Source organism: Aspergillus flavus, chromosome 4, assembly GCF_009017415.1.
Source record: "Aspergillus flavus chromosome 4, complete sequence".
Lineage (NCBI taxonomy): Eukaryota > Fungi > Ascomycota > Eurotiomycetes > Eurotiales > Aspergillaceae > Aspergillus > Aspergillus flavus.
Genome location: NC_092405.1, coordinates 4,667,306 through 4,693,937, shown reverse-complemented (window position 1 = coordinate 4,693,937; position 26,632 = coordinate 4,667,306). Strand labels below are relative to the sequence as shown.

Genomic DNA, 26,632 nt, shown 5'->3' with positions numbered 1-26,632 from the left:
GAAATAACTTGGAAATTGAGAAATTGAGAAGGAGATTTAGGCTCGTGTTGGTATAAGTAGGCCACGATTTCGAATGAGGTCATGATGCTGTACGTTGACATCAGCGACAATAGCAACGTCGGGTGATACAATCCTATTGCTTCTCTGACAGTCATTGGTAGAGATCAACGCGTACCATGGTTCGCCACCCTTCTTACTTTTGTATGGTAGCGGGGGTAGAAGAGATCTTATTGTGATTGAACTTGATATCCTTGTGAATAGGGGTTATGTGCAGGATGCCACCATAGCTCTGGAGGTGCACATAGCACCTAATAGTGGCATAGAATAGCTTCGTCTCAGATATCAAAATCAGCCATCTTGCTTCTGGAGGTGTCGATTGAGACTTCCCAGTGGCGAGCGTCATGACGTCTTCCACTGTGTAAGTGTATTACCATGATACTGCAATCATAACGCGTATCTGGGGTCACATGAATGTATTACCAATACATATCACTGAGGCCTTCAGCGACTTAACCAGACCAGGACGAACGATGCAATCTACAAAATAGGGACACTGATTGTATCGCAATTCCTTGGATACCCTCAGCTTTATGGGATACGTATAGAATGCATGTTATATGACTCCTGTCTGTCTCTGCACTCGTAAGCATCCGACTGCTACCTTCCAGAAGTTAAGTTCAGATCGTCCTCAACCTTTGGCACTCCTGCCATCATATTCTCCGATGCGCTGGGTACCTTACAGCTGCAAAGTGGACAGCTCGAGAGGACGCAGCGGTCATGTCTACATACGACACCTCATACATTGGCGATTACTACGATCATGGACAACATCCACGTCCCGTCCCCAGACACTCAATGCGATTTGAGAATCTACGTATCGGGCCTGGCGAAACGTCTGGCGACCCAAAGCTCAGAGACAGACGCCTTTATTATTGGAGACATAGTTACCAGCCCAGGCTGTGTCCCTGTGAATCTCGCCAACGACGCCGTCCGCAATTACCTCAGCCTTGCCGACATGAAATCTATTGCGCTGGACACGAATCCCACAATAATTGACGTGCGAGACGCTAAGAATATGACATATAAACTAGATTGATTGGCCGGTTAGGTAAAATACTAATTTAGCGTTATCAGATGCACTACAAGGCTGTCTTGGCCAACTCAGCCTCGCCCTCCCTGTCATGGGAAGTCTTAGGCGTCCAACAGGGACAGGTGAGCCAATGAAGATTTTGGCGAGGTGGCTAAGCGGCGCGGCCCCAGGTCCGAGCGATGATATCTACTTCACCATGGGGGAACTGATATCTGCCAGTTCAGATACAACATACGGGGCTGAGAGGAGCCAGCCACGTGGTCTACATAGGTTTTGACTTCTGCAACAGGTGATGAAATTTCCCGTAATCCAATTCCCTTCTTATCAAATGACCTTTGTTTATCATGGCGTCGAGTTGCGGCTGTAAAGGACAACCAATATACGCTTAGTTGCAGGCGTCCAGCTCACATGAGTGGAGCCGTCCGCAGAGCCCAGCCGAATGTGAAGCAATTGATTGGAATTCGACCGAACGATTTTAGGTCCCCAACTCAAGGCAAGGGGCCCCAGCACTCTGGGCAGAGACGATTATTGAAATAGATCGGTGGGGCCCCCTTTTCCCGACATGGTAATGGAGCGACATTGACAACCCACTCGAGGTCTCCATTTCTCGTCGATCGGGTTCATTTCAAATGTTATGGGGCTCCAGATGACTCTATTATTTGTTGGATTGCTATCCCGTATATGCACTATCCAAGCCACTGCAACACCACCAATCACTTGAAATTGAGGCATTCTCCTGGCAATCGGCACCATAATCGGGGTTCCTTTTGTTGTTTTCTTTTTATAGCCTTCTGTTTTAGGCCCCCTGCGTGGAATCGTTATATATGGACCATGTGAGCCATGTGGGTGCCTCGCTGCTTGTGTCCGGAGACCGTCACTTCTGGACGCGTTTAATTCGGCATGCATTCTTCACTGACATTCTTGACATTGGCCCTATGTCTATTCGCCTGGGCTAACGGGTCGAACCACCATGTGCGCACCACCGGAAACACGGTGCGATTCAATCTCACACTTACCTGGGAAGAATGGGCCCCAGCGGGCATCCCTCGAAAGATGATCCTTGGAAACGGTCAACTCCCCAGTCCGCTGCTCGAGTTGCGACAAGGAGACGATGTCGAGTTCTTGGTGATCAACAATCTGCCCACTAATACATCCGTTCACTTCCACGGTAGGCCCCTCTTCACTTGGTTCAAGAGCTATTAATGACATGATGCCCCAGGGATCGAACAACATGGCACTCCCTGGTCTGACGGCACGCCTGGCTTTTCGCAGGAACCCATTGCGCCGGGTGATCACTTTCTCTATAAATGGCGCGCGACACAATATGGGAGTTATTTTTACCACGCCCATAACCGAGGGCAGATTGATGATGGCCTCTACGGAGCGATTTACATACATCCGGATGAGTCCGTCGAGAAACCATTTGGCTTGATTACGAACAAGAGCAGCGAGCGCCAGGCCATGCGAGCGGCCGAGGAGAAGACGCAACCTATAATGATTTCGGACTGGCGGCAGTTGACCTCGGAAGAGATATGGCAGGCTGAAGAAAAGAGCGGGCTGGACGCTTACTGCGTGAACGCCATTCTCATCAATGGAAAAGGATCGATTAGCTGTCCTGGTCAAGAAAAGGTGAATCAGCTCGCTAGCGCTGAACAGAGGCAAATCCTGGGCAACTTGAGCCTGACCGACATTGGATGTACCTCCCCATTGGTAGTAGCTATGCAGGGAACCTTCCGTCATAACTACAGCGCAGTGCCGCCTTCGATGTTTTCGGGTTGTGTACCTGGAAACGGTGGCACTGCCCGTGTCCTAGTGGACCCATCCCACAGATATGTGAGCTACGATCTGATCAGTGCAGCCGGTGTCTCAATGACCACGTTCTCGATTGACGAGCATCAAATGTATGTTTACGCCATTGACGGACGCTACATTCATCCTACATTGGTAGATGCCATCACCATTGCTAATGGCAACCGGTACTCCGTCCTGGTCAAATTGGATAAGCCCGCTGGGGATTATACTATCCGTGTAGCGAATGCCGGTGTCAACCAAGTTCTATATACTGCCGGAGTCTTGTCCTACAACACCTTGGAAAAGACGCAACAGCACGCTTCCGTGGCATCGATCAATATCCACGGCGCGGTAGTCTCTTCGAACTATACGCTGCTGGACGAAACCAAGATCATTCCCTTCCCGGTCGAGGTGCCATCTCAAGAAGTTGCGCAAACACACATCCTGCGAATCAGCCATTACGACGCCTCCTACACCTGGACCTTGGGCAACACCACCCTCCCTCTTGTATTAGAGGAAGTATCGCCGCTACTATTCTACCCCTCCACCGCCAAGCCAGACCTTACTCTGAAGACACTCAATGGAACATGGATTGATCTGATCTTCGATATCCACGGTCAGATACAGCCCCCTCATCCAATTCACAAGCACGCCAACAAATTCTACGTGATTGGCCAAGGTACCGGAGCATGGAACTACTCTTCTGTTGCTGAAGCCATGCAGCATATCCCGGAGAGTTTCAATCTCGAAGCTCCCCAGATCCGGGATACGTACATCACTCCACCGTCGGCGACCGAGGACACTTGGTTAGCAATCCGTCATCACGTTGTGAACCCCGGTGCATGGCTACTCCATTGTCATATCCAGGTCCATCTTAGTGGCGGGATGGCGATAGGTATCCTTGATGGTGTGGATGAGTGGCCTGAGATACCTGAGGAATATTCTATTCAGGTTTGACGATATGAACATGTGGTTTTTAGATAGAGATTTACGTTAGCTTTTAGAACATTTAATGTTTAGTACGTTACGAAATGATTTCAAGTTCGGTCACTGCACGGATGAGCTGTAAATATTGTACATTTATTATTAAGGTCTCAAAGTCTTCCGTCTAGAGTCACGGGATGCCATTGATATGACAGACAGCCAAAGAACGTAACTAGGGCAAAGCTACCTCACCCACCATACATATCAAACCCTTCCAAAATTCGGCAAATATTGGAGTATATTACATTTGAGATAGCTTCTACCAAGAGCAATGTCCTGGATATATCTATACATACATAGATCAATAATCCTCTTCCTTATTTCCAAGTTCCCCCGCTATGAAAACGCTATGCTTAGCAAACGGACTTCGGTCTCGGATCCGCTCTCCATAGAATATAAATAGCGGAGGAACTATACAGAACACAGTTGCCAGAGCAGCAAGAACTGAAACAGCCACATTTGCCGTAAGGCCTTCAAACATTTGTTTGGTAAACAATGGAAATACCCCGGATAGCAAGGCGCGGAGGAAAGCCACCGCAGCTGTAGCGCTGGCCGAGTAACTCAGGTAGCAATCCCCTAAGTAACAATAAAGTACGGTATCGAATTCATTCAACGCGTACCCCATCATTGCTAGAGGGACGGATGGCACTATCCAGTGTGTATTCGATGCCTTTGGTGGAATGGTCCAGGCGAACCACCACAAACTGACCGCCAGCACCGGAGCACCGATAGCAAGGCCTAACAATTTATCTTCGGGCTTGAACGGTAGGTTCTTGCGCCGGCGAGTATCGAAGACTCGATTATCGAGGAGTCGTGTGAGAGTGCTGAACCAGATGCCGCAGGCGATGGCAAGAAAGGCTAAGGAGGATTGTGTGTGAGAGAACCCAATTGTTTGGTAAATCGGTTGTAGTGCTTCTGTGAAGATGTAGAGAAGAGAAAAGGCGAAAGCAATCATGATGGATATGATGAATACCAATGGCTCTCGGAGGAAGAGAATAGCAGGTCGGAATAGAGCAACCTTAAGAAAGGTGCGGAGGTCAGGGTGGTGATCATGGTTTAAGGCTTGGAAGCGCTTTCCAGTGTAGCGACAGAGCTTATCGACTTCTCGTGTAAGCAAAAGAGATGGTCGAGACTCCCGGATGAACGTGAAGAGGACGCTCATAAGCCCGATGATGATCGCATATATATAAAAGAGCCACCTCCTGTGAAATATAAGTTGAATGACCCGCTGTGGTACAGACCGGGGCCAACATACCAGTTCAACAATGTACTAACGTATGTGCCCATGATAGGTCCGATACACAAGCCGAGGTTCGATGCAATGGTCCACAAGAACATCACCCATATCCGTGGTCGAGAAGACCACATGTCTTCGACACTGCCTCCACCAACAGTGTAAGGGATGGCAGCAAGCATTCCAGTCCCCACGCGTCCAATTATTACTGCAGCAAGGGAGTGAGGAACGCCTACTACCACACAGCAGACTGAGCTTAGAGCACTGCTAATGAGATAGAGTCTTTTGCGACCGAATGTTTCAGACCATGGGGGTAAGACAATCGACCCTATTACCTGACCAAGCAGGAATCTACGAAGCGCAAGTCAGTCAACCCAAAGTATGTGATTAGCATAGGCGTCATGGTGCCTCACACTGTTATAAAGCAAAAGGTGGATAGCTCAGATCCAATCCCATATTCATGTTTGGCCTCTGCGGCTGCCGATGCCTATAACTGTTAGCGGTCTCTTTGGCGTGACGGCTTTCTAGCACATACGCCAGCAGTACTAGAGGCTGTCCTGTCGAGACATTAGCTAAAAGCGCGTCTGGCTTTCAAGTGGGCCTGGCATACAGAACAAAGTCCAGAAGGCAGATGAGACCAGTGTCAAAGCATTTCCGCAAGACAGGCCAATTTCTTGGATGAATCGGATTGTCACGGCGCCAGCGGATATAATGTCCATCTAGTGTGAGTTCAAGGTGATGCTCTGATAGGTAGTCGGTGGCCAAGGAATCTTCGACTGCTAATCCTTTCGATTGTGGATTCATGACTTTCGGGATAGAAGTATAGCACGGTTGCCGAAATTGAGGAAAGGATCTAATTAAAATATGTCGTTCAAATCTCAAGAAATGCCAGCTTGCCTCAGCAGTGACCGAGTCACTATAAATGCAATGTTTTGTTCTTCAAGCATAGCATTCTGTATGTAGTAAACCAAGAGCGCAAGGGTTTCTCAAAATCTACATTCCCGTCAGGTACTGCTATTTGGGCAGTTGCCTATAGTTGTCAAAGAGATACGTCACACTTCAGTAAGTATAGCTAAGCCTTGCATCAAGCTTGCGTTGATATGTGGAACTAGTGGGTACCAGTGTCTAATGTCACTGCTCAATGTAAATCAAGAGGTTTTTTTTGAACCTACTACAACGCGCTGGAAGAGCGAACTGACATGCAAGATAGATGATCAACAGGGGATACATACCAGATCGTCACTCAAATGCAATTTTGCGGGCGCTTTATATTGCTTCACGACATGATGACTGTATGTCGAATCAGGTCAGCACGGAAGTATGACGAGTGTAGTGTCTCTCTTATTATAGTCAGGTCTAGAGTTTGAGAGCTGCCCGTGCTCCTCACATGTATGAGTCCATTTGAATAGACATATCACTGCTCTACGGCTCACATATACTTTACGTTTCGGGTATGAAGATCTCCCAGTGAAGAATGCGTAGCGCGGTAGCCCCTTGCGTGGTAGAAGTATCAAATCAGGATTCCTTACACCATCCCGCATGTTATTTCCTTCCACCAAACCTAAATCCCAGCAATGATCATCCACTAATAGTCAAGCGTTTACCTTGGCATGGAACAGTACGAGTGAAGGCAAATTGAAGGGTTGAGCTTCTTTGCAGAGATTCCCATGGCTACATGTGGATTGAACTCACTGAGTCAGTCCAAGTGAAAGAGGGTAGGTTATAAAACTGCTTTAATCCGCCGACGCCCAACACTCTTTCGGAAATGCCAAGTATTTCATCACGGAGATTTAATTATTCAAATTGCACACTTTACGGATAATTAGAGTGGCGCAATAAATCGGTGAGTCCACGCTATTGCGGGTAATTAATGAATGGCCCCAGGGACCAAAAATCTCGACCAAGTACTTCCACCATCAGCCAGTCTTCATTCCGCGGTCCAGGTAATGTGTTATGTCGCATTATGGTCGGCGGGCGGCAATGTGACAGGCGTTCTTTCAATACTCGGCGTGTAGCAGAGCCTAGATAGTGCTTTATTAATTAGCCATAGTCTCGTTCCATGCTGCAGGAGTATGCGGTAAACAATCGTGCAAGTGGTTGGTGTGTTGGTGTGTTGGGTATGTTACGTGTCGCCGGCGGGGCCGACAAGGACAGCCGTAAAAAAATGACCGGTGATTCCACCACGATCCAACTCTCGGTATTCAAATGAATCAAGTGAGGTTTGGTTAAGCCTCGATTCGCAACAAGCCCCAGGAAGACAAATCTGATGCGCTAATGTGGGTTAGAATATCTTAGAAAGGAAACCCTGCAGTCGCCAGCAGGCCACGCCGGATGCTGCAGTGAAGGAAACAAAGAATTATGCTACTGTGCCTTGTATGGTAGAGCACAACCTTTTCTTCCTTGGGCTAGGAGGATTGCTCAAACTGTCAAAGCTCTGAAGGTGTTGCATGGGGGCTCGCTAATTTGAGAGGCTGCGAAGCCTACTTTCCACCTGCCCTGGCTATCTTCTCAGTTTACGCCGTAGCTTGTAGGCGCCATATATGTTCTATTTTGGAAATTGGGAGCAGCTCAGCTCTACTACTGGAACCCTGGTCGAGAAGGGCGCCGGCTAGCAGCCTTAGGTAATTCGTCTTCTTGACACACTGTATGGCAGATTTTGACTTACTATGCTCATAGAGGACTATTCCTAGGATATATACACTTTGGACAGCACAAATACCACACCAATCACTGATATAGAAGCCCTGCTGGTGCCTGACGCGAACGGGATGTTTACGACAAATAGGACCCTTCCCTGTCTGGACTAGGCTCTATGACTTGTGTCCGTTCTTCAGGGACTACTATAGTTCCCACTATCTCAACTTTTAAGACGTAGCGTAGCTGGTTGGAGGCCGATAAGAAGCTCTCTGGTATGAGCATTGCCGAACCCCATCTTGATGAACTAGACTTCTCTGACCGAATACAGCCTTGCGGGTAAGCACCACAAATTATCGGTAAGAATCTCGACCAAGTCGTCAAAGGGAAAAGTCTATTTGGCGCAGGTGAAGGAGGTTGCGTTTCTGGGATCTCCTCCAATGTATTTTTGCCGAAGAGGGTATGGACAAAGGTGTCTCGCCGTGTTATTGCTACCTTTAGTGGCATGCAGAACAGCAGGGGCATGGCCGTTCTCGACCCATTCAAGCAGTTGGGACATCGCTTCATTCGGAACAGGCCCTAGTCCACCATAACAGTGACCGACACCGGGCGCTTCGAAGAAACGGTAAAAGTCGTGAGCTTTTGGATCGTGCTTCAGCACTTCCTCATAGTAGGCAATTGTTCCAAGCGGTGGGATAACCTCGTCGGCCATTCCCTGCCAGGCGATCACTTTGCCCCCATTTGCCTTGAACCTTGACAGGTCAGGGTCATTTGTTCCGAGCATCCCTGAATACTCAAGGTTCGAAGAGCGCAGGGCGTCGAAGAACTCCTTCTGAGTCATGTTACTGGTTGACAAGTTGGAGTCCTTTGCAACAAGATATCTGAGCCAGTTGCCGAACAAGTCACTTCCAGAAGAGTAACATGTGTTATTCACAGAGCATTTGGTAGACACATAGGCAGTGCCGAGAGCTGCGTCCTTGTTGACCCCATACCAACCGTCAATCTCAGAGACAGAGTGTGACCCAGACCAAGCGGCTTGGATAATCTTCGCGCTGTCAGCACTGAGGGACTTTTGAATCCCGTCGCAAGTGTACCTCTTGCCCACAAAGTCGAACGCCCGAACATGACAGCGGTCTGGGTCGCTAATGATGCCGTCTTCAACTCCATCCAGTCGATCGCAAGCTTCCACGGCCGCTTTAGTGAAAGCCTCGACCTCACAGGGCAATGGGTAAACATTGATTTCGTTCATGACTTGTGAGCTCCAGAAGCCTGCAGGAATGAAACGTTGTAGGTTGAGAGCCGGGGCAACAGCTAAGATCCCATCGAAAAGGTCCGGGTACTTCTGTGCCATCTGCAGCCCCTGCCGCCCACCACCAGAGCATCCGGCAAAATATGAATAGTTTGCGGGTTTTTTGTAGTAGGACTGGGTAACTTGCTGCCCGATCACAGCCATGTCACTTGTTGCCTTCGATGCGTAATCCTCTAACAGGAACCAGTTCACACTGTTCTCACTGCTCAACGCCCACGACAGGTCTGTGGGCATACTGTCCTTCCCATTTGTCACCGGTAGGCCTCCATAAGTAGAAGCCGATGCGAATCCGCTTGCGACAGCGTATGTTAGGTAGGTCTCGCCAAAGCCTGTAGCGTAGCCCCCACCTCCTAATGCTTGAAACCTGCCATTCCATTCCTCAAGCGGCAGCCATACCTGGGTATGGATTGTGTCGTTCCAGCCCGCATGAGTGTGGGTGACGGTGATGTTGCAGAAACTGATCGTATATCGGCCGCCTTCGTTTGTTCCTGGCCCAAGACTAACAGCAGAAAAGTTATGCCTTTCCTGAGCTTGAATATCGAGGATTGTAGCACCAGGCAAGTTTGGTTTCACGATAAAGGCTGGCGAGCATCTGGAAGCGGATGCTATTGGAACAAGAATCGCGACCAGAGAGAATAGAGTGCGGGAGAAGACAACCATTTTTTTTATCTTAGATTCACAATAGAATATAAATTGAGGGCTTTGGGACAGGATGGCGCGCTTCATAAATATGTGTACTTGATTTGAAATTAACTACCATGCCGTTCTAGGCAAAAATATTTCCAAGTGCAAACCCGTTGGATCCACACTGGCGTAAAGTATTGTATACGCGTATCCGCAGCACTCTCGCTCTGCCTACCCCTACCCTCCTTTTCATAACGACTTGGCTGCAATTAGCCGGCAACAGGATAGATTCTCGTTAGCTGCAGTCGTTACTTCTGTAGCGCAGTGATTACGCGCTATCGTGCGGTTTTCAGGAGGCTCTCTCATGTGACAGTCCTGCACACTTGCTCAGATAAGTCACCCATACTTGGACTGGAACAGACCAAGGAAGTGTCTTTCCGGGCCTGACAGTATCTACAATGTGTCATTTTACTTAAGAAGGCCAACCGGAGTGAAGCCTTAAAAAGTTATCATAATGACCCGAGTGAGCGGGTCTCAATCGTCTATACGCGTATTTTACCTCAGACTGAGTCATCTGGTCGAACCAAATATGGGTTGAGAGTTCCTGCGGAGTCTCATATATCGTCTAATGAATCTCACACACTTCGCTTTGCCTCCTGATATATCGTGCCGTACACGCCACGTCCGAACTGCTAATTATCTCAAAAATAGACCGCAGAGGGAACGAGGTGGCCAGAGAACCATGGCTTGTCCAGTCTTCGCCATCGATCAAGGGATGCTACGGGGGCTACCAAGATCGATAGTATAAGTGTTAATAGTGAGAAGCGCTGTTGTATCTAAAGTCTAGGTCCATGAGCAGATGACGGCCGCATTCCCACTGACGCAAACTCTGGGCTCTGTAGGACTCTTGACGTATTATGACTAGATTCAGGCAACATAATCAATCTAATCAAGGATTTCCATCGACGTCTATAGTTGAATTGGGATGATGTATGTCCTCCAGGCGATATGTACTTGTGATACATGTCTATAAAAATACAGGGACGAACCTCGACAGTGCATTTTAAGCGGCGTCGACCCGTTTGGCAGGGCGGCACCAATCCCGATCTACTTTCGGTGCGGGTCATGTGATGTTACTGGACGGGCATAGCGGGGTGTGGATGTTAGATTGTAATTTGCTTGCTCTAAGCTAATAACGGCACCTGAAGACCTGAGTTGAGGAGGCGACCTTCATCAGCACAGCTAATGACCATATCCGGCTGTTAAGCTTGGCTTAACTCGGTACCTCTTTCGCGATCGAACCATCACCGTACCGATGCCGCGGAGGACGCATAAGAAATCGCGGAATGGCTGCATCGAATGTAAGCGTCGTCACATCAAGGTAAACAACATCCATTGTCGTTGAGACAACGCCATAACGATCTATAGTGCGATGAAAAACGGCCAATCTGCTCCCATTGCACATCATCGGAACGGCTATGCGAATATTCCGATACGACGTTTAAGGTTATGCAGTCTAGCAGGATTAGCAGAAAGAGAACATCCTCCCCATCGGTATCTACCGAGTCATCCATTTCCAACCTGTCACCAGACTATTCTGCTTCTAGCCAGTTAGATGCGTCTGCTAATATGCTTCATGCTGAGCTGTTCTACCATCTGTTGACAGAAACATTACCGTCTTTGTGTAAGAGTGGAAACAGCCGAGGGCTTTTACACAAGGAGGTGATGAACCACGCACTGGCCACTCCATATCTGATGAATGAGCTCCTGGCTCTCGCTGCCTTACATCTTAGTATCATTCGCGACACCCAGAAAGAGTTCTATAGACACCATTCGACGCAGTTACAAAATCATGCACTTCGGATGTTTTATGAGACCGACCCTCATGCCAGCATGGAACCACCGGTACCGGCGTTCATCTTATCATCCATGCTTGGTATGCATCTTCTCTGCGACATACTGATATATCAAGACCATGACTTTCAAGCCTTTCTAGACCGGTTCATCCATTATCTTCGTATCCACCGCGGAGTCCGCACAGTCATTGGGGGCAATTGGGATCAGATCAAAGAGACATCACTCAAGCCGATTCTGAAGGACGCTGAGGCAAGCTTGCAGAATCAAACGGGAGATGGAGAGATGTGCAACCGCCTTCTTGAACTTATCAAAGCCTCAAAGCTAGGGCCTTCGCTGAATGAAACCTATGAGCAAGCGATCAAGGCTTTGCAATCGTCATTCAATGCTTCACAATTTGGTGCCATCGTTGATAATATACAGGGTGCTCTTGCCTGGCCCATCATGGTGACTGGGGAGTATACCGACATGCTAGTGCACCGTCGGCCGGAAGCGCTTGTTATTCTAGCACATTATGCAGTTATTCTGTACTCTTGCCGCGATGCGTGGCTTTTCGGTGATGGTGGCAAATTCCTAATCCGGTCTATCGATCGATATCTTGGGCCGCAGTGGGCGGACTGGTTGTACTGGCCAAATCGCGTCTTGGCTGAATCGACAACCCCATGTCTCGATGGCACCTCTTCACTCCCCCAATAGAGGACTGGGAGTGGTCCATTTCTACGGAAAATGTAACATTCTGGTGAACCGCTTTTTTCTTGGCTTACGATATGGCAGTGCATAAGTGGCCCGTGCATACGCGTATTTCTTTCCCAGCTTGTTGTGCCAAATATTTATATGACCCGCCTTGCAATGAGTGGCGCGGGTGGATCTTCTTCCATTTCCTCGTATGCACGGGCCATTATCACATTGCCAGGCAGTTGGAAATCAGAGGAGAGTAGGAGAAGGACCAGATGGGTTACCTCTGTTAAGGTCGCTCGTTCTAGGCAAGAGCCTTTAGTGTTAAAACAGAATTTTATCCCGCTCTCAATATGGGCAGCTTTATGATCATTTACAACTCGGAATAGTATGAAAACTTACAGTCCTTTGATAATAATAACGTGAAATTCGTTTAGGTCAGAGTGCATCAGCTATACTTCATAGCCGCACACAGCATCTGGATATAGGAGATTGGACTTCATCTGGAGCTAGCTACACGTATCTCAAAAAAAAAAAAAAAAAAAGAAAAGAAAAGAAAAGAAAAGAAAAGAAAAAAAAGAAAAAAGAAAGGTACGAGGAGCCTCACATTAGTTGCGGGCCTAGTATAAATAATAAAGAATGGCTTGGAGTGGAGACGCGCCAAATTTTGTCGCAGGATAGGTCTCTGATCCTCCTAGTGCATGTATTTCAACATATAACTATTCATACAGCCTTGCCTTGGTCCGACGGACTAGTGTTCTCATTCGCATTCGGCCAAACGCCTTAGCTCGCAATTCCTCACGGGGTCTGGCTTCAACTGCACTTGTCACACACATAATGCCGGAACTCCACACGTACAAAGGCTATTATCTTTGGCATTACATTCCCTCGAGGGCCGCCGCGGTTATTTTTCTCTTGCTTTTCCTAGCGGCAACGATACATCACACCTGGAAGATATGGAAACTAAAGACCTATTTTTGCATTTGCTTTGCCATTGGGGGCTTCTGTAAGTGCATATGGATAGTTGCCCATTAGCTCATGGAGATTGCGCATGTTAACGGTATCAGTTGAATTCATAGGTTATTGTGCTCGAGCGTCCGCTTACGACAAGACCGGACGTATGATGCCCTATTGCATCCAGAATGTCTTCATACTACTCGGTCCAGCCCTCTTTGCGGCGACAATATACATGGTTCTGGGCCGGGTAATTATCGCGGTGAAGGGTGAAAGTCGCTCACTGATACCCGTCCGCTGGTTAACCAAGGTCTTTGTCACCGGCGATGTCTTGTCCTTTCTGATCCAAGGCGGTGCTGCTGGCATGATGATTTCCAGTGACCTTGCGAGCATAGGAAACAAGCTTGTTATCTTTGGCCTGATTGTGCAAGTCGTTTTCCTGGGGTTCTTCATTATCAGCACAATGATCTTCCAGGCCCGAATGTACAGAAACCCTACGCAGGAGACCTCCTCTAATGTTTTGCGATGGAAGTGGCACCTCAATACCCTGTACCTAGTCAGCCTTTTGATCATGGTTCGGTCTCTATTCAGGGTTGTGGAGTACATTATGGGCAATGACGGATACCTGCTACAACATGAGTGGCCCGTATATGTCTTCGACGCGACTCTGATGTGGATAGTGATGGCCATATTTGCAATCAGGTTCCCCATTGATGTATGCACATACTCGCACGTCCCTGAAAGGTTCAAGCTGAACGGGACGGGGGGGACGGCATAGAGCCCTTTAAATCTACTTAGATACTTTCTGCTGAGATGACCCACTCACCTGAAAAGATACCTCGAAGATACTCTTATTCCTGTATTCCTCTAATAGCTGCTTCCTGGGGACTTGTTCTTTCGCCTCTAATTATATGGCTATCTCCTAGACAGCGGATCCGAAATATTATAACGTCGTTTCCACGATAATATATTTCGGCTTGACTTACGTGGGAACAGATGATTTAAGCCACGAAGTTTAATATTCATGGGCGGCTCGTTAGTTTGACATTCAATATGCTAACCAACACATATGGGCACCATATAATTTGTTGATTATATATATACCTTATGTGGCTGTGGCGCACAGCCGGTATCAGGAGCGTTGGTAGAAAAGTTGAGGCGTTAGCCAAAGATTTGTTGATCAATGTAGAGCGACTCGCAGCGAAATCTTTCAAGTCCTCCAAGGCAACAGGGGGCTTTGGACTAAATCGATTACCGACAGCTGGTGCGGGTCATGATAAGTGATCCAGTGTGGTCACGGATCGTGTTTTGGCGACTTGGATGGGCCATCATTGCTGGATGGGAATGCTTTGATAACGGCAGTATGCATGTCATGAGGAAAAACCCCGCCAGGCTACAAGAGTACATCTTGACGGGACTTATTGAGCCAGACCTCGTCCACCCATCTGGTGCATCACCTTTTGTTTCTCGCCTTGCAACTAATGTTGAGGCTGTGGTTGGTTGAGTCCTCAATTGACTCTGGGAGGATCCTTTGGACACTCGAAACGATTATGCAAAGGTTGAAAAATATATCCTATGCAGGTATGAACCTTTCCTTTACAGTTCCGTCCCTCTAGATCTGTTTGTGTGGGGATTTCTTGTGACTCTAGGGCCAGGCCAGGAGCGATGGATGTCTCTGAACGGTTTCCAGATGGGTCGCTGTATCTCAAGCCTCCCGCGGCCAAGGCATCGATCAATGACTGGTACGAGAGCAAGACTACAGACAGCGAAGCCAAGATTACAGTCAGGGCGAGGTCGGAGGCCTAAGCGTTGACTCGGGAGAACAGACGTGCTGACAGAGATTTTCGCAGATTAAGGGGAAAATTCGTAATCAGAAAAAATGGGGTAGGAGAGACAGCAGTTGGGCAAACCTTGTTCATTTGTTTGGTATGGAGTAGCTTGCCATTGAGCGATGGAATGAAATGTCGCTGGTGGAGACATCGTGAACTCACAATATGCTATTGGAGAGACAGCTTCCGGGGACTCTGGCCACGCCTGACACGGCCAATCGCGCGGTCTGTTTTGGTCCCCAGGAAATTATAGTCAAGGATCAACCCGGATGAGTCACGGATGAGGTTAGAATTAACGTTGGAATAGCTTGGCTGTAAGCCCTTGTCCAGAATAAGCGTCCGGTATCGCTGGCCCTAGCATGAGTCATGCTCACACTTATACAGCATCTCGAAAACATAAAATAGTAAGACCAGCGGCCAGTACAAAATAACTGTTGAAATTATGTTCTGTCCTCACCCGTCTATCTTGTCACACCCCTAGCCTGAGATGTTTCGCACACGCCCTATCAGTCGGGCTGGCAATGCCCTGGCTCTTACCGCACGATGTCAACAAACCTCCTTTCCTCGGTCGCACATTTGCGCTTCGAAGTTAGAAAGCATTCGACGAAGGAATATGACGGTTGCGGCACAGTCGATGTAAGTCATAGAGCAGCTTTACCCACATGTTCGATTCGATCCCACCAACAGTCGCTAATTGGGCTGGCGTAAAGAAACACAGAACCCTATATGAGTGCAGCCGCTCCCATGACAGGACCGGATAATGGAGCTCCAGTGAGTTCAGGATCAGGGGAAGCGAATGAATCGTATGAGAATAGTGACTGCTTTTTGAAGCGTCGTGGGTACTGATGGGTCTCATACGTAGATTCGTTGGCATGACGGGCGGCCAGATCTTCCATGAGATGATGCAAAGACACGGTGTCAAACATATATGTATGCCTCTTAGCGGCACTTTATTTCCTCTGGCTTACTGACACGCACATCGGCAGTTGGATACCCTGGTGGAACGATCCTTCCGGTCTTCGACGCCATTTACAACTCCAAGCACTTCGATTTTATCCTCCCCAAGCACGAACAAGGCGCCGGGCATATGGCTGAGGGCTACGCAAGGGCTTCGGGAAAGCCAGGGATCGTTCTCGTCACCTCCGGGCCCGGTGCGACTAATGTCGTTACTCCGATGCAGGATGCTCTGTCCGATGGAACGCCCATGATCGTCTTCAGCGGCCAGGTGGCAACCGCGGCGATCGGCAGCGATGCTTTCCAGGAAGCTGACATTCTGGGTATATCCCGAGGCTGCACAAAGTGGAACGTGATGGTACGTAACGTTGCTGAGCTACCTCAGAGAATTAACGAAGCGTTCGAGATTGCCACGAGTGGGAGGCCTGGCCCTGTTCTGGTGGATCTACCGAAGGACGTGACTGCAGGTATCCTGAGAAAGACTACTCCTACCGGCCCAGCTATACCTCGCATTTCCACCTACGCAAACACCGATGCGAACCAAAAACTACTCACCAAGTCGATCTCCCATGTCGCAAAGTTGATTAACACCGCGAAGAAGCCTGTCATATATGCGGGACAGGGAGTCATCCAGTCCCCAAATGGACCTCAGTTGCTCAAAGAACTTGCAGACAAGGCGTCCATCCCGGTAACAACAACTTTGCAGGGACTCGGTGCCTTCGATGAACTGGACGAGAAGTCCCTCCATATGCTGGGTATGCATGGATCAGCGTACGCGAACATGTCTATACAGGAAGCCGATCTCATCATCGCATTGGGCGCACGGTTTGATGATCGAGTTACATTGAACATCGCCAAGTTTGCGCCTGCTGCGAGGGCGGCAGCGGCAAAGGGCCTTGGGGGTATTGTGCAGTTTGAAATCCTACCCAAGAATATCAACAAGGTGATTCAGTCGACCGAGGCAGTTGTCGGGGACATCGCAGAGAATCTGACACACCTACTGCCCCATGTGAACCGGACCAGCATGACTGAAAGGCAAGCATGGTTTAAACAAATCAACGAATGGAAAACAAAGTGGCCGTGGAATGCTTATACCCGGGATGAACGACCACACTTGATCAAACCCCAATACTTGATCGAGGAACTGAGTAACCTCACAGCAGGCCGCAAGCAAGAGACCATCATTACTACGGGTGTTGGCCAGCATCAGATGTGGACTGCTCAGCACTTTCGTTGGCGCCATCCCCGTAGTTTGATCACCTCTGGTGGTCTTGGGACTATGGGTTTTGGTCTTCCAGCTGCCATTGGTGCTAAGGTAGCGCGTCCAGATGCGCTTGTAATTGATATCGATGGTGATGCATCGTTTAGCATGACCTTGACGGAACTGACTACGGCCAGTCAATTTAATATCGGGGTAAAGGTCATCGTCCTAAACAATGAGGAGCAAGGAATGGTGACGCAGTGGCAAAATTTATTCTATGAGGATCGATACTCGCACACACACCAGCGTAATCCGGATTTTATGGGCCTGGCAGGGGCAATGCATATCCAGCATCGACGTGTCAGCAAACCCGAGGAGGTCGTTGACTCTCTGAAATGGCTTATCCACACAGAGGGTCCGGCTCTGCTGGAGGTTATGACCGACAAGAAGGTACCGGTGTTACCGATGGTGCCAGCGGGCTCGGGACTTCACGAGTTCATTACGTGGGACGCACATAAAGACATGGAAAGACGAAGTCTGATGCGGGACAGAACATGTGGGCTTCATGGTTGAGCTTGAAGGCAACCCTCTGGACCACGCGTCACGCGTTTGTAAATGTAGCTAAAAAGTGATACTCCAGGAGTGGTGCTGATCGAGAATTTTACAGAAGTCGCATGCCCAATCTAGACTATAGGTTCAGTTCTCACAAGGCTCTCAACATCTACGAACTTGTAAGCTTTAAAGATTGTTTATAAGGCGACCGATAACAACCGTGTTCTTCACCCCGCCTCTTGCCTTGATAATTTAACCCCAATACGGAGATCCAGTACACAAGAGCCAAACCCCCAAGTACTCTAGGGCTATGTAGATGTACTCAACGCATTCTGAAACGCCTATAGAGAAGCAGCGATGAGTCTCTTGTAACCACGCACCGCCTCTTCCAGTTCGCCGACCGTGATGGCCTCATTATCGGCATGCGCAACAAGGATGCTTCCAGGTCCATACAAATACCTCTTAACCCTTTGAGTCCTCTGGTCGTGAATCTTCAGGGCAGGAGCATCGGTTCCGTAGTTCACAGTGATCACTTCAAAGCCGTCCACATCGACATCGAAGTACTGCGGTGGAGCGCCTGCTTTGCGATCGCCAAAATCAGGATAAACACTTCTGTCGCCGCTAGTTACCTTTGCCACTGCTCGCTCAATAATGGTTCTGGTATCCTCTGGAGTCCCCGCTGCAAGGCGAACAGAAATTGCTGCTTCAGCATGGGCTGGAACGACGTTGGCGGCAATTCCGCCATGCACTCGGCCAATATTCAAGGTGGACTTGCCCAATGTCTCACTACGAAGGAGGCCACCTTTCTCGGGCGGAAGATCTTGCAGGGTATCAAGATGAGCTAGAACAGGAATAAGCGATGAGATGGCACTTTCACCTAGCCAGGGGTACCCAGAATGAGCCGCTTTCCCTTCCGCGACCAATTTAAATCCTAGGGTTCCTTTATGTGCTGCGACGAGACTGAGCTCCGTTGGCTCTCCAAATATGACCGTATGATATGTCGGAGGCGTCGGATTGAGCTCAGAATTGGAGAAATGTTTCATTCCCACGCCGCTGTTTTCTTCACCGACATCGAACAACAACCCGATCGAGGCATTGGGATTCTCGTCGAGTGTTTCTAAAGCGGCAAAGACGATCGCCGCAACACTGGCTTTGGCATCCACTGTGCCACGACCAGCAATTACGAGGTCCGTGCGAATGAAGGACGTGTCTGAGGTTGGTGCATGAAGAGAGTAAGGGATGAAGGGCGGGACTGTGTCGATGTGGCTGGTCACCAACACGTCCGGCTGTCTGTTCTTCCCAACATACGCGTATATGTTGAATCTTTCTTCTTCAGTGTCACTTTCGGGGGTCACGATTTGTTTTTCCACAGTGAGGTTCTGCGAGGAGAGGAAGTCTAAGACATACTCCCCCACGTTCTTCTCGTGTTCACTTATGGATGGGATTTGCACGAGGGCCCGGTGGAAGGAAAGCAGAGGCGACGAGTCGATGATATGGTTGAGATCCTGAGACAGGTCCCCAATCAGGGGCTGTTGATGCTCCAAGGCCAGAGCCCCGGCTACCAGCACAGTAACATGAAAGAGATCCGTCGCCTTCATAATTCCAACTCTTTTGCAGATGGTGGTCGGAGTGTGAGAAAAGGTTCATCTACACGGTGAGGGGAGAAACTGATAAGACAATCGGTCCCCGCTATGGCGCCTTGGCCTCTAACTTATTTTACAGGCATTGACTAGAACATTACAGACCAAGCATGCGTCCTAGCAAACCATTGACTCTTCTCAATCCTTCAAATACGACATGCAGATCCCTTACTGCCGCTTCTCCCCAGCATGAATATCCACATCGTCCAACACCGCCTGGTTCTGCTTGGCAGCTGCGAGCCGGATTCTCTTTAGTTTCCTGGTATCCACGTCGACCCTCCACGTAAATCCCCAAGTAATAAGATTCATTATGATGGCCATCCCCACGAACCCCATCGCAATGCCAAAAGAAGTCGTGTATCGCGGCGCATACCGCGAATTAAATAGTTGAGACCCCACAGCCCCTCCAATTTGGCCGTAGCTATTCGCAAAGGCGATTGCAAAGGCAGAGCCCGTGGCACCCTCGGTAGTTTGCACTCGCCAGGGCCACATCATCACGTACCTATCGGGCTTTAGCGTACAATGAGCGATGAGAATGTATGGATTGGCAACTTACCATGCAGTTGAGAATCCTCCAGCTAAGATGGTTGCCGCGTACACGCCGCCGGTGTTCGGAAATGCGTAGAGCACGCCATAGCATGCTTCAATGACAATCATGAAAGCGAGAGGAATCGCCGGCTGGGGAATCCTTCCCGTGTCGGCTAAGATACCAAAGACGACGGTTAAGATCACAGCGAAAACTGCAGAAGGAATGTTTAACAGTAGGCTTTCCCCCATGGAGCTGCAACGCGCGTTAGTCATGTTGCCCTTACATGTCACGGCCGCGATAACTCACGTAAATCCAAGATTTGCTATCACGGTCGGTTGGTAAAATGTAAGTCCCGTGGTACCGACGGTAAAGAAGGCCCAACAAAGGAGGAAGAGCCAGATTCTCTTGTTTTGCAAGGTGGTGAGGAGTTCGCGCAGGTTGAAATTTGCTTCAGCTGCCCTCGGAGCGTTACTCGGGAGGCGGGCTTCGACGAAAGTCCGTTCTCTCTCAGATAGCCAGGATGCCGTAGATGGAACTGTACATGAGTTAACGGATTTCAGTACCTCCTGGTGACCCTGCGGCTATACATACAATCCGGTAAGAGGAAGTATACGATGATCCCCAGTATAACGGTAAAGATGCCTTCGGTCAAAACTAACCTGGAAAACAGCGTGAATCCAGGAGCTTTTCTTTTCCGACAATGGAGAGTCCCTTACCATTTCCAACCAGATAAGCCACCAGTGGTAACTCCATTAAATGCGAAGGCAAGCACGCCACTGATAACCGTGCTAAAGTTACCTAGAAGTGTGACGAGGACTATCCGAGGAGCAATCTCGTCCGGTCTATACCAGTAGCATAACTGGACAAGCATGCCTGGCCACAGACCGGCCTCGAAGAGACCAAGGAAAAAGCGAACCGCATAGAGACCCTGTCGGTTGGTCACAGCTGCATGGCAGCAGAGTACTACTCCCCAGGATACCTGTGATCCTTAGCGTTTGGGGCTCTCTTAGCTTCGAACTCGTTTACTAACCATGATTCGAGCCTGCCAGATAGATGGTCGTACGCCTTTCAGCAGAAGGTTGGAGGGTGCCTCGGCGATTATATAGGGAATCTTGGAACCATCAGTTGGGCCTTCCCGTTCCATCAGGGTACACTCACGTAGTACATCGTGGTAACCAGATTATACTGGTTGGACGTCATTTTAAGCTCTGTTAGGATATTGCGCGACGTTCCTTTATCCATGGTTTGAGCGTACGAGACCTTCCAAGGTTAAGATGTAGACTGATATGGTAAACCTAATCACTGGCTGAACTTACATTGGTAAAGTCGACACTCTTCAGCATGTACATGATCGCCAAGAGTGGAATCAGGTGCCAGTCTATTCGGCGTAGTAACTTCTTTTCTTCCGCGCTACTAAGACTGGCTCGCGCTCGCATAAGATTAGCGTCGTACCCTGGGATAACATCTCCTTCATATTCAGGAAGCGAGCCATTTTCTGTTCTCTTGACATAGTGCAGGTTTCCCCTTCGCTGATCCGGCGATTCCTCTACAGAGATGTCGCTAGATTTAATTGTCGTCGAGGTTGCATCTGGGGTGTCGTTCTTTTCAGAAAGTCCTAAAGACATCTTGAAAACGTTAAATGGCGAATAGTCGGAGTGTTTTTGGGGATATGTACCGGAAGACCAAGGGCATATCAAGAGGGTTTATGATCTGGTTTTGCTATGAATTATAAATGACCATAATTGGCTAGGGAGGTCGCTTATCGTTTTGCCATAGCCAAGCGTGATTGCGCAAGGAGAACCCCTCGTTGAGGTGCGTTCGCAAGAAACATGGCGTATCAACCCGAGATCCCCCGCAGCTGCAGGACCTGTTAGCTGATTAGAGCTCGGAGGGGCATTTGTTCCTTTCTAACATATGTCTGGGGCCTAGAATTGGGAAAGCTGCTGCCCGTGGCGACTGCGTCGACTAGACCACAGATTACCAGAGGGGGAGTACATCGCCCACGGATATACATGAATGGAAACCTTTCAATCTGGGGCATATGGTGTGAATATCTCGGCAATTGCCCGATTCCTTATCAATCAGAGACTTTATCACTTGCTTGGCTTCCTCCCGGGTTCAGCACGGTCCACCAATGAAGGAAATGCCATGGGTTGCTTATTTCGCTACGGGCGAATACATGGATCACACCATTTATTGGCGGTCTTGGCTCGTATAAATTAGGGTCCGAGGGACTTTGAACGGATTTCATAAACGTGGTTTAGACGAAGGGGTATATCCAATTCCGAGTGCAGGTCGGCAATCCCAACACTACTACCTTATGCTGTAGGTTTCTTTTACTAATATCTGTACGTGCGCGTCGGAGGTCAAGTCAATTCGGAATGTGTTAAATTCAATACATGCGTAGACCGACTTAAGAAAATATCCTCCGTATTAGATCTACTCGGTCCTCTTTTCATGTCGGGTCACTTAGCCTACGACATAATAACCGAGCAAACATACATAGCTTCATATGTCGAGCCAACCAGTGAACTGCGACAAGGAAAAGCATGATACTACCCATATGCATCCGGCAGATGTTCGGGGTTTGGTGGATCCACAATTGGATATAATCTCATCCCTGCCAGGGCGAAGAAAGAAAAACGAGGCCTCATAGTGTTGACTATGTTCATTACTTCACAATCCACTTGCATTGGTGTCTTTGTCTGCTTGGGTCGCTGTCCCACATGTAGTAGTAGAACTAGGTATATAGCTACTTCGGAAACTGTTTGTGTTTTCTTCCTTTCTAGACTCCCATCAGCAGTCCGAGGCAGACGGTTAAATGGCCACCGCGACAGAAGAAATAAACCTTGCGTATACCGTAAGTCCCAACGCTTTCTTAACCTGTTAATCGCCATTATCACTTCCTTTGTTATGTGTTCCAGGCCTGTCATGGCCTCCCAATATATAGTGGGGAATGTCAAATTACGCTAGGGTATGGCGCTATCATATTTGCCGACCATCTAAACCTGACCTTCAAATCACAGTTATGACTACCGGAATCTCATTTTAACGTTCTTCGACATAAGCTGTAACGGTTTAAAGCATAGTCGGCACGGAAAGCGTATCACAACATGTTGCATCCAACGCCTTCAACTTTTGCGACAGCGTAATTCAGCACGGGGAATAGGCACGAGGCTTCTGAACTAGTCGCAAGATAGGAGATGGCGTGATGAGGAGTATCAATGAGGCCATGTCGAATATGAATATCATGTTTACATAGATTCAAATACAGCCACAGGCCCGGTGCGGACCTGTCAATTGAGCTCTGACAAGTCAACCACGCATCGAACATGGACCGGGGCAAAAGTGCCAGTGGATCGACGAGCCTCCATCCAGAGGCTGGACAGGATCAATCCAGGGACCGGATCAATGTACAGCCGATAAAGTCATGGAAAGGCTATATATGGGATACATGGGAGCTTCCACCTGATCAGCGCTGGCTGTTATTCAAAGTCGATGCCTTTGTCCTTACTTTTGCCTCAGTATGTTAGTCTCTTTACAGAGACAAAACGGTCCAGACTAACGGGGATCACCAGATCGGTTACTTCTTGAAGAATCTCGATCTTAACAATATCAACAATGCCTTTCTCAGTGGCATGAAGGAGGACTTGCATATGTATGGGAACGAGCTTGTTACTAGCACGTCTATCTACACAGTGGGATATGTAATTGGGCAGATACCCTCCAACTTGCTGCTGACTAGAATTTCACCTCGATGGGTGATTCCGGCGGTGCGTATTCCTCCAGCTTATATCCCTAGCCATTGTGTTATATCGCTAACAGACTCGCCGCAGCTGGAGGTTGGATGGGGAATAGCCACGATTTGCACGTCCAGTGTCCAGTCTTATCGGTCACTATACGCTATCCGCTTCTTAGTTGGGCTTTTCGAGTGGGTATATCTCTCATTCTTACAGTCGCACATTGCTGACTCGTGTCCAGATCCGGCTTCTACCCTGGTATCCACTACCTCCTCGGATCGTGGTACACTCCCCGTGAGATTGGCAAGCGAGCTATGGTTTTCTGGCTTGCCGGCTCTATTGGAACGCTATTCAGTGGATTCTTGCAATCAGCCGCTTATACAAACCTCAACGGTGTGCACGGCCATGCTGGCTGGCGCTGGCTATTTATCATCGATGGCATTATCACGCTGCCACTTGCCCTTGCGGGCTTCCTGTTCTTCCCCAATCTCCCGCAAGACGGCAAGAAAACGTGGTGGACGACAGAAGACGAGCATATTCTTTCTGTTAAACGCATGGAGGCTATTGGCCGTGCTGGCAAGGAGCCCTGGACAGTCGCCAAGGCTAAGCGGATCTTCCTCAGCTGGCATACATATCTTCTTCGTTCGTGGCATCCTTGCTTTCTTATTGTACCCCAACAAACTAACAGGGTCCAGCCTGCCTATACATTGTGTGGAATAATGGTTACCCGCAACCCGGCATGGGTTACTGGCTGAAGAGCTTTAACACGAACCCTCCTCCTGTGCCGGGTACATCGTTTTCGGTGCCGCAGATTAATAACTGTGAGTATTTCTGGCGAAACGTGTTAGAACTATACTAACTGTAGCCTAGATCCTATGGTTACAACAGGTATTTTCGTTGTGGTAGCTTTGAGCTGGGGTTGGCTGTCCGATGGGTGTCGCGGTATACGCTGGCCTTTCATCTATGCGGGCGCGATCATCACGGTGAGCTCTCTGAACATTGATTCTGGTTACAGGGTCTATGGGCAAGCTTACTGACCTCCTTTCTTTTTGCGCAGACAATCTTCTGTGTGCTCCTCCGACAGATGCCGCTTTATGAAAATATCAACGGCCGTATGGCAATATATTGGCTGAGTAACATTGGCGTGAGTTCCCCTGCTTCCCCATGATCACAGAAAGATCAGGACAGTGAGCTAACACACTTAATGATAACAGAGCGGTGCTGGTCCCCTCATTTTGAGCTGGATCAACGAGATCTGTTCAGCGGACACCGAGAAGAGAGCATTAATTGTTGGCTTGGCGAACGATCTCGCATACGTCGTTCAGGCGGTGGTAAGTCCATTTTAGGCATCTTTTCGTCTAGCAATACATAAGTCTAACCCGTGGTGTTAGGCTCCGAACTTTGTCTGGAAGACGACCGACTTTCCGGCGGCTAAGAAGGGCTATCTGTGGGATATCGTCCTTCAGTGTCTACTCGGTGAGTGTGCTAGGTACCCCTTGTTCCAGTTTACCAGCGCTGAATGGACTAATTGTACGTTAGTTGTTGTGACCGCCGCTGTCCAACTACAGCTCTGGAGAGATCGACGAAAGTCGTCTACTGACCGAGAAGACGATAGCTTCTCATCCGACTGGCAGAACGAAGAGGCATCACAACAGGAGAGTGGTATTGAGCAGGGGAAGACAGTCCACACCAAGGTTGTGGCGGTGGGCAATTAACACCCATTATTTGACATGGTATACAACTAGGTCCAAGAATTGCAGTTCAATATAACGCATGATATCATGAGCCGCCTTTGTGAGGCTAGCAAAAGCCTACTCTCATCAGAATCTACTCTTTCATTAAGAATGGATCTCTTTCCGGAAACCGTCGCCGACGTATCGGATAACTGTTCAGTAAATGCCAGGGTTCGCCCTTGAACAATAATGTAGGCACTATACACTGATGCACATAAACCTCTACGACTAAAGGACCAGTACATACGACCATAGGGTGTGGAGAACAGGGCTTCCCGTCCGCTCAGCCGTACTTAAGCCACACGCCGGGAGGTTAGTAGTTGGGTGGGTGACCACCAGCGAATCCCTCCTGTTGTATGTTTTTTTTTTTAACCTGCTTGTTTTTTATGTTGATTATGTAGGAATTGCTGATTGAGGGACAATCAGACATTGCTATTATACTGTCACAGTCATGATGGTCTGAGTGATACTTGGAAGGGGTAACGCTATGGACAACTATCTAGGATCTATTATCAACTATGTGACAATATTAGACTGTCTGCAGATCCGGAGCTTGGAGAATAGACCATCGTGATCATATTAGGATATCACTTGGGACGATATGATCTATGATCTTAATAGTTAGGAGCTACCAAGGAGCCAGACCCCTTTAGACTCAGGAATTGCTCCATATACCGGTAGCACTGAGTATTCCCGATCCATAATGATGCCCTGAATGAGGTCTTCGCGAGTATCTTACATAAATAAAAAGAGTAAGCTCGTTTGTTCACCTTCACATTTCTTGTCATAACCTAGAAGAGCTCGGTTGGGTTAAATGTCTACAACATCTGGATCACATCCCCCAATAATGCCGGCTCTGGTGCCTGTAACTTCTTAACAATCTCACCCTGCTGATAGATAATCACCGTCGGCACAAAGGCTACCAGGGCCTCATTCGCAATACTTCTTTGCTCCTCAACATCCACCTTGAAGAATCTTACATTCTGGTTTTGATTTGCAAATTCCTTGATCTTTGGTGCCAGACTTTTGCAGGGACTACACCATCTGGCCCAAAAGTAGAGGATCGTGGGTTCGGATTGTGTAGTTACATGGTGGAATTCGTTTAGGCTGTAGGCTGACTTAGATGACCATTTAAGTAGATAGTTATAGAGGGAGACGTAGTGCATAGTAAGTAGAGTGGTATTTGGGTCGGGTTCGGGTCCTAGATCTAGAAAACCCCCCGAACCCGCTCTTTCGGCGCGGTTTCTAGATCTAAGACCCGAACCCGACCCGAATACCACTCTAATATAAGCCGGTGGTCCACCG

At 48.6% G+C, this 26,632-nt stretch overlaps 11 protein-coding genes across 11 annotated transcripts; 6 read left to right on the top strand and 5 right to left on the bottom strand.

The window, feature by feature from the left end:
• Positions 1–820: 820 nt before the first annotated feature.
• F9C07_10154 (uncharacterized protein) lies at positions 821–1,096 on the top strand (the record flags this gene model as incomplete). Its single annotated transcript, XM_041286179.2, has 1 exon — positions 821–1,096. The coding sequence occupies one exon, from the start codon at positions 821–823 to the stop codon at positions 1,094–1,096; it is 276 nt and encodes a 91-aa protein (XP_041146979.2).
• Positions 1,097–1,990: 894 nt separating this feature from the next.
• Positions 1,991–3,838, top strand: F9C07_10155 (laccase TilA; the record flags this gene model as incomplete). Its single annotated transcript, XM_041286178.1, has 2 exons — positions 1,991–2,258; positions 2,310–3,838. 2 exons carry the CDS (start codon positions 1,991–1,993, stop codon positions 3,836–3,838), a joined length of 1,797 nt encoding a protein of 598 aa, XP_041146978.1.
• Positions 3,839–3,943: 105 nt separating this feature from the next.
• On the bottom strand, positions 3,944–6,753 carry F9C07_1605136 (MFS multidrug transporter). Its single transcript, XM_041292534.2, has 5 exons — positions 5,710–6,753; positions 5,635–5,656; positions 5,513–5,586; positions 5,121–5,450; positions 3,944–5,067 (listed from the first exon to the last, which is right to left on the bottom strand). The coding sequence occupies exons 1-5, from the start codon at positions 5,901–5,903 to the stop codon at positions 4,167–4,169; spliced, it is 1,521 nt and encodes a 506-aa protein (XP_041146977.1). The 5' UTR covers positions 5,904–6,753; the 3' UTR covers positions 3,944–4,166.
• A 1,374-nt stretch (positions 6,754–8,127) lies between these two features.
• F9C07_10157 (putative feruloyl esterase B precursor) lies at positions 8,128–9,768 on the bottom strand (the record flags this gene model as incomplete). The annotated part of the gene is made up of 1 exon (XM_041286172.2): positions 8,128–9,768. One exon carries the CDS (start codon positions 9,766–9,768, stop codon positions 8,128–8,130), a length of 1,641 nt encoding a protein of 546 aa, XP_041146976.2.
• Positions 9,769–10,783: 1,015 nt separating this feature from the next.
• On the top strand, positions 10,784–12,797 carry F9C07_2160694 (Zn(II)2Cys6 transcription factor). The gene is made up of 2 exons (XM_041292511.2): positions 10,784–11,047; positions 11,095–12,797. The coding sequence occupies exons 1-2, from the start codon at positions 10,982–10,984 to the stop codon at positions 12,214–12,216; spliced, it is 1,188 nt and encodes a 395-aa protein (XP_041146975.1). The 5' UTR covers positions 10,784–10,981; the 3' UTR covers positions 12,217–12,797.
• F9C07_1604005 (RTA1 like protein) lies at positions 12,719–14,175 on the top strand. The gene is made up of 2 exons (XM_071508246.1): positions 12,719–13,201; positions 13,275–14,175. Exons 1-2 carry the CDS (start codon positions 13,033–13,035, stop codon positions 13,925–13,927), a joined length of 822 nt encoding a protein of 273 aa, XP_071366761.1. The 5' UTR covers positions 12,719–13,032; the 3' UTR covers positions 13,928–14,175.
• A 1,147-nt stretch (positions 14,176–15,322) lies between these two features.
• F9C07_2284175 (acetolactate synthase catalytic subunit) lies at positions 15,323–19,341 on the top strand. The gene is made up of 4 exons (XM_071510671.1): positions 15,323–15,614; positions 15,689–15,781; positions 15,841–15,908; positions 15,965–19,341. Exons 1-4 carry the CDS (start codon positions 15,466–15,468, stop codon positions 17,704–17,706), a joined length of 2,052 nt encoding a protein of 683 aa, XP_071366760.1. The 5' UTR covers positions 15,323–15,465; the 3' UTR covers positions 17,707–19,341.
• F9C07_10160 (putative acetylornithine deacetylase) lies at positions 18,027–19,283 on the bottom strand (the record flags this gene model as incomplete). Its single annotated transcript, XM_041286171.1, has 1 exon — positions 18,027–19,283. The coding sequence occupies one exon, from the start codon at positions 19,281–19,283 to the stop codon at positions 18,027–18,029; it is 1,257 nt and encodes a 418-aa protein (XP_041146973.1).
• Positions 19,342–22,714, bottom strand: F9C07_2284173 (pantothenate transporter). The gene is made up of 9 exons (XM_041292533.2): positions 21,767–22,714; positions 21,171–21,712; positions 21,013–21,114; positions 20,885–20,965; positions 20,571–20,833; positions 20,446–20,513; positions 20,161–20,389; positions 19,882–20,106; positions 19,342–19,827 (listed from the first exon to the last, which is right to left on the bottom strand). Exons 2-9 carry the CDS (start codon positions 21,477–21,479, stop codon positions 19,494–19,496), a joined length of 1,611 nt encoding a protein of 536 aa, XP_041146972.1. The 5' UTR covers positions 21,480–21,712; positions 21,767–22,714; the 3' UTR covers positions 19,342–19,493.
• A 259-nt stretch (positions 22,715–22,973) lies between these two features.
• F9C07_2091974 (major facilitator superfamily domain-containing protein) lies at positions 22,974–25,378 on the top strand. The gene is made up of 9 exons (XM_071508875.1): positions 22,974–23,378; positions 23,415–23,789; positions 23,894–24,236; positions 24,290–24,415; positions 24,465–24,577; positions 24,652–24,738; positions 24,809–24,925; positions 24,986–25,070; positions 25,134–25,378. The coding sequence occupies exons 1-9, from the start codon at positions 23,187–23,189 to the stop codon at positions 25,307–25,309; spliced, it is 1,614 nt and encodes a 537-aa protein (XP_071366759.1). The 5' UTR covers positions 22,974–23,186; the 3' UTR covers positions 25,310–25,378.
• A 767-nt stretch (positions 25,379–26,145) lies between these two features.
• F9C07_2091970 (thioredoxin-like protein) lies at positions 26,146–26,493 on the bottom strand (the record flags this gene model as incomplete). Its single annotated transcript, XM_071508874.1, has 1 exon — positions 26,146–26,493. The coding sequence occupies one exon, from the start codon at positions 26,491–26,493 to the stop codon at positions 26,146–26,148; it is 348 nt and encodes a 115-aa protein (XP_071366758.1).
• Between the last annotated feature and the right edge of the window lie 139 nt (positions 26,494–26,632).